The 17,286-nt window shown below is 41.1% G+C and overlaps 1 protein-coding gene across 1 annotated transcript; it reads right to left on the bottom strand.

Annotated features, from left to right (window-relative positions):
* Positions 1-2,279: 2,279 nt before the first annotated feature.
* Positions 2,280-15,574, bottom strand: LOC144526461 (carboxyl-terminal PDZ ligand of neuronal nitric oxide synthase protein-like). The gene is made up of 10 exons (XM_078263956.1): positions 15,271-15,574; positions 14,297-14,368; positions 12,008-12,100; positions 11,855-11,913; positions 11,659-11,767; positions 9,359-9,488; positions 8,742-8,869; positions 5,308-5,469; positions 3,983-4,151; positions 2,280-3,477 (listed from the first exon to the last, which is right to left on the bottom strand). The coding sequence occupies exons 1-10, from the start codon at positions 15,373-15,375 to the stop codon at positions 2,975-2,977; spliced, it is 1,530 nt and encodes a 509-aa protein (XP_078120082.1). The 5' UTR covers positions 15,376-15,574; the 3' UTR covers positions 2,280-2,974.
* Positions 15,575-17,286: the final 1,712 nt, after the last annotated feature.

The following is a 17,286-nucleotide window of genomic DNA, read 5'->3' as shown; positions in this document are numbered from 1 at the left end:
AAGCTGAGCTAACCTGCTACAGCAGGCAGCTTCATATTTAATGTACAAGAGTGGTATTACAGTAGTATGCAGATTGTGTTACCTTCAGACAGAGCTAGTCCTGCGGTTTTACTGTTTTCAGTCGTTATGCTAAGCTAAGCTAACTGGCTAATTACTACTTTAATTATAATAATAATTACAGACTTAAGACATTAAGTCATGAGAGTGGTACTGATATTCTCATCTGACTCTGCAACAAAGCAAATTAAGTGTTATTTACAAAAATGTTAGGAAAGATGGGGATCACCATTCATTAGGATTCATCATCTGGGAACCATGAATGTCCTTACAACTTGTATGCCAATTTATTTTATATATTTTGATATTTTACTATATTAGTGAACATTTTATGACAATCCATCCTACAGTAGTTAAGAAATTTCAGTCTGGACTGGAGTGGTGGACCGACTGACTGATGGTGCCATCCCTAGAACCACAGTGCTAGCCTAGCTAAAATAGTCTCACATTGCCAGACCTTCCTCCACAGCGCTGCGGAGGAGGGTCTGGCTAGTCCACACAGCGTTCCGGGATGGGAGAAAGACGTGCTCTGGTTTATTGGCATTTCTTTAAACCAATCACAATCTTCTTGGGCGGCTCTAAGCTCCGCACAGAACAACGGCACCTTTGCAAAATAGCCTCGAGAAGGAACTTGATGGGTGGAACGTGTACGTTTAAAGATTGTTTTAGTCGTGCAACAGAAAACTCAGATTGGACAGCTAGTCTAGCTAGCTGTCTGGATTTACCCTGCAGAGATCTGAGGAGCAGTTAACCATGGTCCTCATAAATCGACCGGGGCTTAAAATGCCAACATAAAGAAAGCGGATTGTTCCGGCAGCACCTGAACAATCCTGGAAGTGGAACGTTGTGGATATAGACTAGGCTAAAAAGACCAAACCTAGGGATACATTTTACACTGCATGTACTGTGAAACAATGTTTTATTGAATTCATTTTACCTGCAGAATGCAAGAGGGGGCGAGCAGAATGACACTACAGACCATTTTTCATTATAATCAAGCAAACCAAACTAGAGGCCGCGTCCTGGAAGCCGCCCACTTTCTGTGTGAGCTGCAGCTGCACTAGTAGAGTTTGCAGGGTGTTGTGGCTGGATGTGGGCAGGTAATGGCTGATATTTTTCATATTTTCCAGCTTATCTGCAGTGGTACATCAAGCTGTGGCTGTCCGTACACACAGTGAGCCTAATGGGAGATGACCCTGTTTAATGACCACAGCTGGTGTATCTCTAATAATAAGAGAGAGACATCTTCCTCACAAAAGACCTCCCGCATCCCATTTTCTCAACCAGTTATAAATACTAATGAGGAAAACATTTTGAAAAGGTCAGCCCAGGAACTGGTGCTGCTTATCATTACGTCAGAGACACATTTCTGGTTATTTCACCCATTGATGTATTTCAGCAATTAGTAACTTACACTGAACATTTACCATGACACCAGATGGCATTTGAGAAAGGGCATGTAATTCCACAAGTGCATTTTGTTTAGTATATAATGTTTAGTACACTTCACTACACCAAGGAGAGAAATGACAGAGATCTACAGAGAAATAATGGATACAGCAGATAGATTGTGAGTGCTGGATAGTGGGGAAGAGGTGACAAGCTTCAAGGAAAAGAGGGGAGGAAGGTGGGTGAGGGAGAGAGACAGGGCCAGGAAGAGATTAATCGATTTTGGAAAGAGCTCACACTTCCTCAATTCAGTGATTCAGAGATCTGGCTCACAGTCAGCGAGGTGGAGTCAGTGTGACAGTTAGCCAGAAGAATAGGAACGTGTCCAGGAGTCTTATATGCCTCCATCCATATCTGAATTGGTAGTACAGGACTTTGGTCTTTGGTTTTCAGGTTTTTGTAATTGCATGCACACGCTGAGGAAGGGTGCTGCCCGAAATGTCCGTTGTGTGGCAATAAAAATATTAAATTGGAGTGCTGTGCTAGTAACTTTATTTATGATAGTTCCAGACTTTCCAAGGAATTCATCTGAATGGTGGAACAACAGTGACGCAGCAGTTTATGGTTACTGCAGTACGGCATTAACAAATAATACTCACAGTACTTTGTGGTTGCATTTTTAAGCAGCAGAGACAAGGTTGTAGCAGTGCAATGTTTTCCTCTGAGACACAGCATCACCTAATCAGAAAGTGTTCTTCAATAATATAAAACAGGATGAAGATTAGTATGAATAGAAAACTGTGAAATAAATCAGACCATGAGAGATACATGCTCATTTTTTAAACCCATGTGTAATTACAGATTCGTGTCATAGCAAGCACAGTAAGGTTTTAATTTTCACACTCCAAAAAAATGTGTTAGCATATTCAGACAGACTTGGCAAAGGGGTCTTTTCTCCACAGATCTTCACTGGGAAACAGCAAAGAAAATGACCACATCCACGCCGGATGTGTCACAACTCCATAAACACAGACACAACCACAGTGTAACAAGTCCAGAGAGTCAGGGAACCAAAAGGATGTAAGGTACAGCAACCATCAAACTGACACGCACACAGACAGCAGAGATGGAGCCTGAAACACAACAGTGTTTATACTATATGACAGTCCAAGGTTTGAATAAGTCTGCACTACGCCAAATTCCAAACTATAAACACACCTGTTGTACCTTGTTTTGGAGCTGCAATGGAGTTGAATTAAACATTGAGAACAAATCCATCAATTGATTATACTTTCTGCATCTCTGTTTCTATTAATAAATCTTGCACCACTCATACAATTGGGACATTTTCTCAGTGCACAGGAAGTAGCAAACCAAAACAGAACAGTGGAGCGTGAACGCTCTGTCGACAATGCAGTTTACTGATGTATTATATTGTTATGAAGTCCTTCAGATTCTGAATTTCAGCTGTTTCTCATTGGGGTGGTGTATACGTGCAATGTTGCCTTGAGCAGCTTTAAGAGCACAACTACACAGCCATCTCATCCCCTAAGCAGTCCGACAGACTCTCTGCATTCAGCACGTTAAAGAGTTGAGCGGCACCGTCAGCCCCCACTCCCTCCCCCTGCCCCCAGCTGTCCCGGTCATCGCTCTCATCTGTGTTTGATTCATACTCCGACCCGATCCCCGACTCCCTAAATCGCAGCAGCTCCAGGGCTCCAAGGACCTGCTCCCCCAGCAGCGAGCTTTCATCCGGGGCTCCGTCACTGGGAGTCTCCCCTGTGTCCTGGCCCTGCTCCTGGCTGTCCGGCCCACGGGAGGTGAAGCGAAAGCACTCGAGACGAACTCCACTGCCGCTGAGCCCAAGATGGCTGGTGTCGGTGCCTGGAGAGCAGGGCCCGGGGACGGCGGAGACCCAGGCACCGTCACTAATCTGGACCTGGGATTGAGCTGCAAAAGGACCCATAGATGAAGAAGAGCTGGGGGGCTTGGCGCGGAAAGTGATTTCTAGAAGACTGTCCTGGGATCCCACTAAGGAATGAAAAAAAATATCAAAAGAATGATGTGTAAAATGAAACAAAGCATGGAGAAAATTGGTGGTTATTACATGTAAACAGAGATAGAAGACATGAGAAGAGAGGTTTGAGCAAAACCAATGAGATTATATGGAGAGGGATGATGTCTGTGCTGACAGGATTTGATCATTCATTACTATACGGTAGCATATTGCCACTGGCTAAAGGCAGGGAGGGGAGTGCGGAGAGCAGTACTGAATCCTCTGAGAGGGCTGCCATGGCATAATTAATTGCATGCCAGAAGTGTATGAGAAAAGGAGCCATAACGACAGGAAAGCGACACTCAAAGAAAGTGATGAAGGGAAAAGAGAGGAAGGTAGAAAAGGATGACTTTATGACATAAATTCGTAGAGAAGAAAACATTGGAATGGAAGAATAGGAAGATTTGAGGCAACCAAACAAAATAAAATATATAATGTAAATGAGAGGAAAAAAAGCTAAAACTGCAGACTTCCACTTACTAGATGTTAAGTGGCCAGCAGATTTGAGCTCCAGTTCCTGGATCTGTTTGACCAGCAGGGAAATGTGTTGCAGCAGGTCAGTGTTCTGCTGCAGCAGCCTCTGCACTCTGTCCTGGGTTTCAGTCCGCGCACACACCTCCACCGACAGCTGCTCCTGAAGTACATGGACCTGGACAGGCCGACACACACACACACACACACACACACACACACACACACACACACACACACACACACACACACACACACACACACACACACACACACACACACACACACAATTTTGGTATTGATAGGCAATTCCACAGTGGCTCCTAAGTTTAGAGTGTGCTGGGTCAAAAGTTTCACTTTTAGACATTAATAACTTTAAGGAAATATTTTTGTTACTCCAGAGACCACATTAGAAGAGACAGGCTGAAACCAGCACACATCAGCACTATGAATTAACTTTATGAATCAAATCCCTGTTAATGAGATCGGCTAATGCCAGCTGCAAACTCTAAAGCTTCAAGTCTTTAAAGGCCTTAAAACCCACGGCTCATGCATATTTAATTTGATGTGAAACTTTTCAAAAGTGTATGTAGTGGTTTAAAGGAATTAAAGAGGTGAGAATTTAATAACCCAAAATGCCTCGCCACGTCGTATTTAACACACCACTGATTGAAAATGGAAATAGTGCATCGCTCCATTATGTGCTTGAACATTTTGTGTCAAGCATCACAACGTTTTCCAATAATATTAATGAGGGTATTTTGATGTGCATTTTACGGTAATACCTCAAACCAACATGCTCTAAAAATTCAGTCAATTTCAAATTTAGTCTTGTCTACAAGTATTATGTTTTTAGTCAGGGCAATAAACAACATTGCCAGGCGGCAGCTGCTGAAAGCTCGTCTGAAAGCCCCTTTAGTCTTGTTGATCTAGCTTATGTGTACATAAGATCGATTTTTTGGGCATTTTTAGGCCTTTATCAACAGGACAGCTGAAGAAATGAAAGGGGAGACAGAGGGGGAACAACATGCAGCAAAGGGCCGCAGGTTGGGGTCAAACCCAAGTAAACCCCTACATATGGGCGTCTGCTCTACCAACTGAGCCATCCAGGCACCCATGTGTACATTACGTTCTATACAGATATATTTAGAACTTATGTTGTAGTCTTCATTTTTTTTATTTTGATAAAAGGCGTTGCACTTGAATAAATTCATTAAACTGTAAACAATATATGGACCAAAGCTGCCATTAGGAGTTTCATCAGGAACAAAAAAAAAGAAAGAAATATATGTCATAGATGTGGTTCCACAGGAAACAAGAATTACCATCAGTACCTGCTCTGAAGCTGCCAGTGCTTGCTGTTCCTGCTGCTGCAGTTGTTTCTGGAGGAGCTGGACCTGGTGCTCTGTAGAGCAGGGAGCCTCTTTTGCCGACTGACCCGACACAGAGGCTCCAAGGATTGGGGAGGCCAGCAGGAGAGATGGGTCATCAGACACCTACAACAGAGATGACAGTAAATTGGGCTCTACTACTTCTAACTGCATTAATAAGTTAATGAAAAGTACCTGTGATGTTTTCATTCCTTGGAATGTCTTTTTTGCTGGAGTGATCACAGCCACCATAAACACATAGAAACATAAGCACCACCCGCAGAAATTCAACTCATTGTGAGAAATACAAGGAAAAAGACATCACAGTCCCAGACTTGATTGCTACGTCATCCTTGAACCGTGCAATGGAAAACCTCATGCATATTACCACTTTAAATAAAGTTAACAAAATATAATACATCACAGCGAGAGCTGTGGATGGGCTGTAAAGGAGATGGGGGGAAAAGTTAAGTATAGGGTAGGAAAAACAATAATCCTAAATAATGGAGTAACAGTGGAAAGTAAAACATCATATGAAAGTGTGTGAGTAGTAACACATCTAAAGACGTGGTTTAAAAACTGACAGTCTCTCTCTGCCAGTATGAGCTCCTTGGGGAGAGACAGAAAAGATACGCTGCACCGGCAGCAGCACGACTGTTGCCTTTCATTCAGATAGAAAAAATCCACAGATGGACCACCACTATATATCATCATTGCTGCTTGATGTTCAAGGCCTCCCGAGGACATTTTGTGATGCCTAGTTCCACCATTTAATGCAACTTCAGTTCCTGATTTGATTTTAAACATCTTCCAAAAATAACCTACAACAGCACAACAAATGGTTTTCTTTGTGCTGTATGTATGGCATAAATAAATAAAAAATGAATAAAGAGGGAGTTGTATTTCACACCAAAGGAAGATCAATTAAGACACTGTGGTTTCTCTATTAAGGCTGCTGTTGATGCAATGAGTATTTTGTATTGCTGCCTGGTTCTGTGATAGATTTCCACTTGAATAACAGGTGGACTGTGAGGTGCGTGTATAAAGAAGAGCTTGGTCTTTGATTTTGAGGGGCTGACACCCAGGGGTGGAAGGAACGGATTGCATTTACTCTCATTACTTTAACAAAACTGTTTGGTTTTTGGGTAGGCTGCTTGTACTTTTAAATACTTTATTACTAGTAACTAGTAGACTTGCGTTCAGACAGGTGAGTACAACAAACGCGGTGTATGAGTTCTAACTCTAATAGTTTCAATGTTGCTAGGGAATGGAGTGTGTGTGTGTGTTTATGCATTTGTGTTGTTGTCTTAGTGATGTTTTATTCTACTGTAGATTCTATGAGAAGTGTCAGGCTATTCAATTTAAAAAAGCCTAGTATTGGTTTTTGCACCGACTCTTTAAAGGAATGTTACTTTTACTTAAGTAAAGTATTCTAGTACACTTTTCATCCCTGTTGACAACAAAGCATGACATTTACTGATATTTCAGACCTTTGAATCCTTTTTCTGCTGGAAGTATCAGTTAAAAATGTAAACCCACTACACGACGGCAGTGGGGGCAGTGGAAACAAGCTGTAAACACAAATGAGGTTTTCGAATTAAGCTTTTAATGTCTGTCCTCATATTTTATGACGTCATCACCCTAAAAAAGTCAACGTTATGAATAAAGCTTCAAATCTTAAAACTATTTGGTACAGCCATGCTAATATTTACCCACTGTACTTTTTATTACTCCTTTTAGCTCTGTTTTTGTCTCTACTCCCAATAAAAACATATGGCTCTTTAGCTGCATAATTCTTCACTATGTTCACCAGCTAGTCAAGATGCTAAACCGCTTCGTAGCGCTAAGGGGAACTGCAGAGGGTCTATGGGTGTGTCATAATGAGTGACTCCTTTCACATATAGGTCGTCATTTGAGCCATTGCTAACACAAAGATATTGATTATAGCTTTAAATTGAGTTCATGACAAATCAGTTATACTGTAGATTTTACTTTAATCATGTCAAAGACATTTCTGGTCTAAAATAGCATTTAATCTAGTTGTGGAGATAGTGTTTTAATGGGGATTGAATCAGCGGAATCTATAAATAAACCTATAGATTGAACGGATGGGCAGCTGTCCATACAGAAATTATGACTCACACCATTATGTTAGAGTGCTGCTGTGAGAAGAGCAACCGTGAAGAAAATGACTTATCTGTGTTATATATGAGATGGGAAATCAATATGGTAGACTGTCCTGTCAATAATGCTCGACTGTGAAGGACACTTGACCTGGGTCAGGATGATTACACACTGGTGAGAGAGGGAAATTGGTATGTAAGATCTGGACACATACAAAGCATTTGTTGCTTGATTGTGGCAAAGTTGTATCAAATAATGAAATAATAAAGCTAATTTTCTTGTTTTCAGGTAACCATGTTATTAGATGTAATATCCATTTAATTCAAACCAATTAGCTCCTCGCCAACACAACACTATTAAGCTGACAGTGCCACAGAGACTTGGTTGGAAAATGAGCTGTAGCAGTATATGCTTGTTTTCTGATCTTCATACAGCTCGTTATGAGGCCAAACTTTCCCCATGACCCTCTCTGTGAGCTGTGCGCCTCCCAGAAGGATTTATGTAAATGCAACAGGGAAAAAGAGATTGATCTAATAAGTTGTTTGTGTCATGTCTGTGTGGAAGGGGGAAAGCAGTTCAGGAGCAGGACTAACAGGCATTAAAAGTTACTTAAGGAATTTAATTTTAGCAGAGCTGAAACAGTTAGTCAATGAATCGATGAGACGATTGACAGAAATGTAATCGATAAGTCATTTAAGGGAGACTCCAGGGATTCAGCAGATATCCTGACTTTTAGTGCCTAGTATGGGTCAAACTCTGAAAAAGAATTCTGGATCCTACATTTCCCATGATGCAACTTGAAAGCATTTGAACGCGTTTGTCTGACTAGTACTCCTCATGATGAGTACATTAAACTTGATTTGTAAAATTGGTAGAATGCTATTTAAGTCATTTTAAACACAAATATGAATATTTGCTGTTTTATTAGTCTTATATGGAAGTAAATAGAAGATGTTTGGCTTTTGGGACTGTTGGTCGCACAAACAAGTGATTTGAAAAAGTTACGTTGAGTTTTGGGAAATTGCGAGGAGCATTTTTCACTATCTTCCTCCACTTTCTAGACTAAATAATCAACAGATTAATTAAGAAAATGAATGGCAGATTGATAATGATAATTGGTAATGAAAATGTGTTAGTTGCAGCACTATATGTTAGCTGAGTGGAAACATTGCAGGGTTGTCTTCATCTCTGCAATGTACAAAAATCCCTGTGTGAGAAAATAGCAGGGCTTTGTGTAATCAACACCGAAATGATCAAGGACTTCTGTACTCTACCTTGTCATTGTTACTGAGGGCCTCGTCCTTTTTACTCTTCTCCAGGTCTGATGAGGAGACACACTCAATGCTCTCCTCTGTAGTGGCTTCAAGCTCGGTCTCCTCTGACAATGCAAACCTCTTCTTTGCTGCAGAGGGAGCAGATACATATAAAGGGGTGGGGGGACTTGCATGCAGTTTTTACTTTGAGCTTTATAGTTTGCAACATATCTAGAGGCAGTGACAGCAGCAGCCGCAGGCGAAGAGCTGGCAGAAGCCCACACACAAGCAAGGTCTTTGACCAATGGCTTGCCCGACTTACCAAAACTCATCTGCAGCTGCAGCAGGGCAAGTGGCTGAAAAGAAATTGGCAGTGGTGGATAATGACATCTTTTCTCAGAGAGATGTTTCTTGTTTCTGCAGGCGCTCAGGTGTTTTGTTTGTGAGAGAGAAAAAGCAAGAGGGAGAGAAGAGAAGGCCTGGGAGTTTATGTGTTGTTGTGTGAGGAAAAGAAAGAACATTGAGTTTGTGTGTGAGACAGAAGGAGAATGGGATGGAGAGAGACAAAGACAGGACGGAGAAGAAGAAGGGATTTGTGGATGAACTTTTGTGTGTGTTTGTGTGTAGGTGTGAGTCACCTGGCACTGCCTCTGATTCCTCTGCCTTCCCCTCCTCATCCTCCTGATCATCGCTTTTCTGCTGCAGGGTCAGCTGGTGACACACATCGAATGCCTGACCCACTGTCCGCACGATCCTCATGGCCTGAGACTGCAAAGGAGGACACAGAAAAAAAGTGTGTGTTGGGGTGTTGAGATCAGGGGCACAGTACGGGAGGGTGCAAAAATGAAGGGGCACAGTAGGGGCGAAAATGAAATGCCAGAAGAGTTGCACAGGAAGAAAAGTGAATGGATGAGCGTGTGTGTGTGCACATGCAAAGAGAAAGAAAATGAAAAATAGGCGCAGGAAGAAAATGGGGAATAGGGAGACAGAATGGGAGGTTAAAAATGAAGACTGTGGGAAACAGGAGGAGAGAAAGAAGAATTAAAGTCGAAGATATTATGAGCACAAAGCATCAGCTACTTGTCCTTGTTTATCTGCTCTGCATACATTCTGCTGTCATAGTGATGGATTGTTCTATTTCAGAGTCACATAACTTTTAATGCAGAGCGAGTGAAGATGAAGTTTGTTGTCATTGCAGGAGGCTCAGGTGTGTCATCATCATCAGGTCAACAATCAGAGACAGTACCCTTACTTTAAATTACACAGAAGCCACCAAAATGAGAGAAAGCAGCAAAAAAAAGAAAGCAGTTCAATCAAGTGAAATTGCAAAATAACACAGGGATAAAGTGATGAAAATGATTTATGAAATTACATTTTGCTCCATCAATTCAAAATTGAATTTTGTTTTGAAATTGTCCTCTGGGCCTCTTTGTTTTGAAAAAGGCTCTGTTGGTACTCTGAGCTGACATCTAAGCCCTGCTGGGCAACAACATGCCGTGATGAAAATAACTCAAATCTCCTTTTATCAGCTGGTCCATCTCCTCCTACTCAACACACATGCTTAGTCTGCAGCACCCAGATAAGGCTCTGCGGCCCTGGGGAGGTAGTCAGGCACCACTTTTTGCCTATCCCTAACATCATGGTGGGTGTTCAGTCGGCAGTGGTGAAAATGTCTTTAAACAGCTAAGTAAAAAAGCCTGTCTTCTTTTCTTTCTCCCCACCAGGATGATTAGTATTCAGCTTCACTAAGTCACTGTCAGTTTGGTATCCATGGTGAAGGGATGGGAATCAACCTGACTGATGCTCTGTCTTTGTCATGGAGGGAAATAATGTATCTGCTTGATATGCTGATATGTGGAGATTCATAAGCATTTTAGCACAATTCTCAGAATAACTGGCCATATGTGAGGTCCAACAGGACAATACATCACGAGACAACGGGCATAATATCATCATTAGAAGCTATGTGCAGAGCATGCAGGGGAAAACAAAATGCAATTATTGACTTGCTGTGGTTCCTGAAAGGATAAATCTGGAGATTTTTTGTAATTTTCAACAAATCCATGATAATACCAAAACCAACAATGTGTTTGTCCGTCTCTCAATACTAAGTTTGCAACCTCTCCCCACCTGTTCTGTTGCTCTCAGTGCCAAGCACATTCATTCTTACTGAAGATGTACATTGTTACAGGAATAGTTTGACATTTTGGGAAACATGCTTATGATTTCTTGGCGTGAGTTAGATGTTGAGATTGATACCACTCTCGTGTCTGTTTGGTTAAAATAAAGCTACCGCCAGCAGCCAGTTAGCTTAGCTTAGCACAAAGAATGGAAAAAGTGGTAAACAGTTAGCCTGTCCAAAAGGTGCACATCTAAAGCTCACTTACTATATTTTAAAGGTTACCATTTTGTAAAAAGTGAGATTTCCATGTCTTTTTTTATTATAAAGCAGGTCGACATGCTATATAAAATGTTCAATCCACAGAGAAATGCACACAGCCTGTATTCAGAAACTGTGCCTTCAACTGAGCCATCAGGATTTCTGTACAGTTGTGATGTCACAACTTTACTATATATAGGTATAAAGTGCTGCTACAGTGTCGTTACAGTCATTCCCCGGCTGCAATGATGGTGCAGAGAGAGCAGATGCAGAAGACCTAAAAAAAGGCTGACCAATCAGAGCAGACATGGCTTTTTCGAGGTTCATACTCAAAAGTATGATCCTGAGAATTAGCATAATATGGGACCTTTAAGTATAATTTCATAAAATAGCTGTGCACAGAGGAAAAAGATACATCAGGCTAATATATACTTATAAGTAGCATCAATTCCATGTTGGTTTTGGTATTTTCATTGGATTTGTTGACGATAAGAAAAATATGTAATATCACCAGACTTGTCTGTTAAGCATTTTCAGTTTAGCGGGAATCAAACCTACTTTCCTCTTCGACTTGAACACATTGCAGCGGAAAATGTTGCTCTGGCCATCTCTCGCTATATAACTGAAGATCTTCAAGTCTTGGGCATCATGTGAGACATAGAAAATCCTGTTAAAAGGAAGACAAACGTCAATATTGTTGGTTACAAGCTGACTGGTTATTTGGCTTTGATTTAATACCATCAGGAGGGCCTACCTGTAGATGGGATCCTGCGTCACCAAGATCGTATTCTCATCCCATGACCACCCTTTTCTCTGTTACGACACAAAAACACATGGGTTGACAAGTGACAGAGCTGAAAAGACAAAAAGATATAATTCAAATAAAGTCACATTTTACAGGACTGACCTTCCTCCTTTTGAGCAAAATCACTTTGACAAAATCAGTGGATATGACAATGTTGACCTTCTTTTTCTTTATATTCTTCAGTTTGAATTCATACTGTGAAGGAAAATGATATTTAAATTAACATTCAAGTTTGGCAAAAAAGAAGTAATCCAAAAGTGAACTCAAACCAAATAGATTATTATAAGGTGTGACTAGAATTCAATATCACATGGACCTGCTGAGATGGAGCTCTTTACACAAGATAAATGATATATTGGAATAGAGGTAAGGAATCATGCAGACAGGAGGATATTTCTGAATGTTTTACAATCTTCTTCTTAGGGGAAATGTGAGGTTGAGTAAACACTGTCAGTTTCTATTCCTAGGAGCTGTTTAAGCTTTCAAAGGCAGACTTCCCAGAGGGAGGCCGACATTTGTGGGACACTTTCATCCCTCTCCGTGATTACTGCTTGATGCTGTACCCTCTGCCTCCACTGCAGGCTCCGTATAACAGGGCCCAGAGATCTAAGAACAACCAGTATTTATCTGAAATAACGCGCCTTGCTCTGAAACAACAACAATGTCCGACATCAGATGATTAATTGATCAAATGAAGATTATTTTCATCAGGATTGGAACTGTCTTCTCATTCTTATACTGACTTTTCAGATCAAAAAAGAAATCTCACAGGAAGTAAAGAAAAGGGATAATTATTACAATTATTACATAGCAAGTCATATGGTGATTTGAGCCCTGTTGAATCTGGAGCACTATAAGCCTGTCTGAGCTGTGTCATACCCAGGAGAAAAGTGCATTATTAGAAGATTCAATGGGCGCTTATTCCTGGTCATACACTCTTCTCTAGTTCATCCGTCTTATTGTTGTGTGGGAGGTTTCCTCCATTGCAGATGCTCAAGTGAAGGACACAACTCCCACAATGTGTACATGCAGCCCCATGTAAACTGGGACAAAAGGACCATCCATCTCCAAACACACTGCTGTCGGAGGGCGATGAAGTGCAACACAGGAGGTGTTCGTGCTAAATTTTCATGCACATCACTCAGCTACCACTCCCAAGCACAACCAATGCTCTACAGGTTGTGTACACCCACCTCTCATCTTATCTCTAAGCCACTGCGAGTGTTTTAAGGACAAGTCAGCTTTTGAATATTCAGAGTCCGTGCCCCGCAGGAGCAGAGACTCTTAATTACTGAGCCATTACAGCGCTCACAAAGAGTACAGACTCTTTTACCGACTTACTTTTATGCTATCAACCTTAATCTCGCCCACGTTTAATATCATGCTGTTGTATTGTATTCATATTCACATACTATTTGTCTCTTAATGCATTTTCTTTTCTTCTATTTTTTCATCTCCTTCCATTTATTATATTTGCATTGAAGGCTTGCAAAAAAGCATTTTGCAAACTCTGCTTTTAGATAAGAGCTACATAACACAACATTTTAATAAAATTGGTTTGTTTAAGGACAGATAAAAAAAGGTACATTACAGAGATTTGGCCAACAAGGTTTTTAGCAGCCATAGGATTACCTTGTACATTGGGTGTGTATATTGTTTTCATCTGATCTGCTGTATCAAAGGCTCTTTTATAATGCATTATGAGAAAAACTGTAAAAATCCCAAATCATTGAGATCCGTGAATGATATGTTAAGGGAGGAAACTCAAACATACAGCATCACTAAATTTCTGCCAGTACAATCAAATGGCCATTATATTGCACTGTACATGAGGGATCAGGATTAAGTGCGTCCGGATGTCACTGAGGATGTGGCTGACCTCTGGTTGACTCAATAACTTGGTTGTTAGATTAGATCCAACAGCTGACAAGCAGCTAAAGCCTCTCCTCCCTGTCTTCTCTGTAACACTGCAGTGCTGTGTGTAATGACAAGGCATCGTCTGTGTTTCCGGTGGCCTTTTTTTGTTCTAAAGGGTGGCTTGAGAGATGTTGGTTTCATTTATAAACCTGCACCTTGTATCTCTCCTCAGCCATAAAATCGGTGCTGTCCTATGAATCCTGCCGTGATTTAAACTGCTTCTGACAGACCACTGAATCTGCCGAGCGTGTAGTTTTACCAGACTAGTGATTTATGTATAAGCAGGATGATGAGGAGAGTAAAGATCCTCTGAGCACCGTGCACAAGGTGAGACATAAAACACAGGAGAGAGAGAGAGTTAATGTGCATGCACCAGCATCAATTCCAGGGTCATTGTTAATATGTTTAGACTGCTGTCACAAGGGTCAAGTTCAGCAGTCTGGTTCAGTGAAGTCACACATTTAAGTTTCTTACTCGGATTCTTCTCATAGCTGCGACTATCTCCATCCGGCTGCCGGGGCGACCCACCTCCAAACTGCCAATGTACTGCAAAATGTCAGAAAAAGGTTTAAAGATTGACAGTTTGAGGGAATGAATACCACTGACCACCTGGGGAAAAGCCTGGGCTGGCAGATTGTTGATTACCATTATAGTTTTGACAGCTTTTCATACATTTTTGGAAGTATTCCTCCTCTATGAATACATCATTACATGCTAGAGCTGCAATGATTAGTGGATCAGTAGATCCACAAAAAAATGTATTAACTTTTTTGATCATTTGCCAGTTTTCCATCAAAAGGATCAAATATTTGATGGTTCCAGCCTCTCAAAATTAAGAAATTGTCTGCTTTCCCTTGTCTTGCATAATGGTAAATTGAATATATTGGGTTTTGGACTGTTGAAAACAAGACATTTGATGCGATCACTTTGGTCTAGAGGAAATAGTGATGGAATTTATCAGTTTTCTGATGTTTTATAGACCAAACAATTACTTGATTAATCAATAATGAAATTACCATGAGTTAGTTGCAGCCCTATAACACTACACTACACACTGATTTTGTTGGGTGCCAGAAACCAAAGACAGCAATGTAAAAACACTCTTATTGTTCTGCACTCATCAAAGGTTTGTCAAAAATTATATAACCGAAATGATGTCAGCATTCATCAAGTCATCATTTAAAGCAACACTTCTCCATGCATGTAAGGTAAAAAATGATAAAATCACAAACATTTCAAAGTGATGCAAAGTGGACAAAAATCTAAAATGTTATATTGCCAATAAACACCATCAACATCACATAAAGCCATGGATGAAAATATATGCTTGTTGTTACAGTAGCAGTGACATCAATAGCCCTCATTTCATTGTTTGACACATACAGTGATGATGACCACATGCTCTCATTCCTGCCACCCAGAAAGTATCTGTTGCAGAGGGTCCTTACCTTTGCTTCAAAGCAGACCCCATGCTTAAACACCTCGTCGTTGTGCATGGGGATCCTCAAATCGTGCGCGTCATCCACTAAATTGTACTTGGTTACGCCTGGCATCGCTTTAATGATTGCTGACTTGCTCCCGACTCCCGTTTTACGACAGCGCTAGTGTACCTGCAGATATGCGCATCTCCTCCGGCGCTGCTCCCTCCGCACTCTCTCCGTCACTCCGGAGGTCATCCGGGTTGAGGCGCACCGGTCGCGACGGATTGGTCGGTTGATGGATTCAATTAACGCGCTGATCGGTGATCGGTGTGTGCACTTACTGACCCCCTCACTCTGGTCTGAGACACGACGTAACAGAAACAGTACACATCGCGGCCACCGCCGGGGTCCCCAATGACGCACAAATCTCACCACATGACTGTTATTTCCTCGAAGCTCCGCGGCATCAATCTGCACTAATTCATCACAATGAGCGATCAATATTCAGAAGCAGTGGGCGCTTACTAGCCATGACACTGGCTGTGAGCTCTAACAGATGAAGACAGACTCCGCTTGTAAAGACAGATACAGCAGATACAGCTGGTGCTTGGTTGTGTGACATCTAGTGGCATCACAGGGAACAAACAATCTCCCAAATCACTGACTCCCAGTGGTTTCCAGGAGCCCCCAGAGGACCTTGAAGGGCTCCTGGTTCCCTCTTACAATACGAGGATTATTATAGCCATTTATTTAGTTTAGTTTATTAGTTTATAATGTCGTGGACAGTCCCTTTTAATGAACTATACACAGTAAAAAGGAGCAGCTTTAGCCTCAACCGCTAATTTCCAGCTGTAGTCCCCGGCCAGCTGACAATAGGCATCCTAAAATACAATGATTAACATATTAAAATCAGTTACATTACATCTATAATAACAGCAGGCCTAAACAAAAAGGGTTAAAACATACAAAAAACTGGCACACAAACAGACAAGCACAGATAGTGGCAATGGCATTAAAGCAGTCCATGCAGTTAATACAGTACAAAGGAGACAAGAGCAAGGAGAAGAGTCTCAAGAAGCCACATTGAAAGCACATACAAGACATAACAGAGGCAGGCAGCAGAGATGGAGCAACAGCAACAATGATGTCACAGCAAACACACGTCACATCAGACAGATTAATGTGCACAGTAATAGTTATCAGACTGCCATGTTTTAAGGTATTTTGTGAAGGTGGAATATGTATGTATATCTTTGATTGTAGTGGGCAATGAATTCCAGTTTTGTAATGCCGTAATAGGTAGACATAAAAAGTTTCTCAGACAAAACAATGAATGAAACGGGCATAATTGCTCCTGTAATTAGCTGACACATGCTTTATAACCTGGTGAAGCACATGAAGGCACACTCTGAGGTGTTAGTGGATTATTATTTCCTGGTTGCCACATGCAGTCTTCTTCTATAGATCCATTTGTGTGGAATTATCAAGAAGCAGAGCGGAAACCTCTTCCAGGTCATATTATATTAAAAGCTGCCCAAAGGTAACTTTGCAATTTAGATAAAGATACAATATAGTTGCTGAAGGGGCATATTTGGGGGACAGATGAATTTTAATCCCTGCTTTTTAAAAATATCTTTTATACCTGCATTTTCACTTGCTCTGCACTTTTAAGAGCAGAGACAGATTTGTTGAAGCATACTGTATTTTACTGTAATGTTTACTTGGCTTTTGTCACAAGAAAATGCAGCTCTTTTTCTTTTGGATTTCTTTGTCCCTGTCATTTTAACGGCTTAACTGACATCAGATTTTGATTAGCCTATATATATTATATATATAATAAGGTTTTGGTGACATGGGGGCAGCATTAACGGTAATTAAACACAACATTGACATATGATCACATTTTAAAGCAGATATAGGCCTTATTGATATGTTTCTAATAAATGTATCAAAAGGCAATATAAACAATGTGACAATGTGAACGGAGTCACTCGTAGGGATGAACCTACAGAGAAATATCACCATAATCTGCAGCTCCCTTCG

The sequence above is a fragment of the Sander vitreus genome, chromosome 12, assembly GCF_031162955.1.
Source record: "Sander vitreus isolate 19-12246 chromosome 12, sanVit1, whole genome shotgun sequence".
In the NCBI taxonomy this organism is placed as follows: domain Eukaryota; kingdom Metazoa; phylum Chordata; class Actinopteri; order Perciformes; family Percidae; genus Sander; species Sander vitreus.
The sequence above is the reverse complement of the archived record's forward strand: the minus strand, read 5'-3'. Positions and strand labels throughout refer to the sequence as shown.

What these genes read in the sequence shown, in the direction of transcription:
- LOC144526461 (XM_078263956.1), bottom strand. Translation starts at nt 15,375, where the DNA reads ATGCCAGGCGTAACCAAGTACAATTTAGTGGATGACGCGCACGATTTG. An exon ending in ACGCAGGATCCCATCTACAG is followed by an intron (nt 11,768 to 11,854) that starts GTAGGCCCTCCT and finishes TCCTTTTAACAG; the next exon opens with GATTTTCTATGTCTCACATG. An exon ending in TGTTCAAGTCGAAGAGGAAA is followed by an intron (nt 9,489 to 11,658) that starts GTAGGTTTGATT and finishes CCTCCTTTGCAG; the next exon opens with TCTCAGGCCATGAGGATCGT.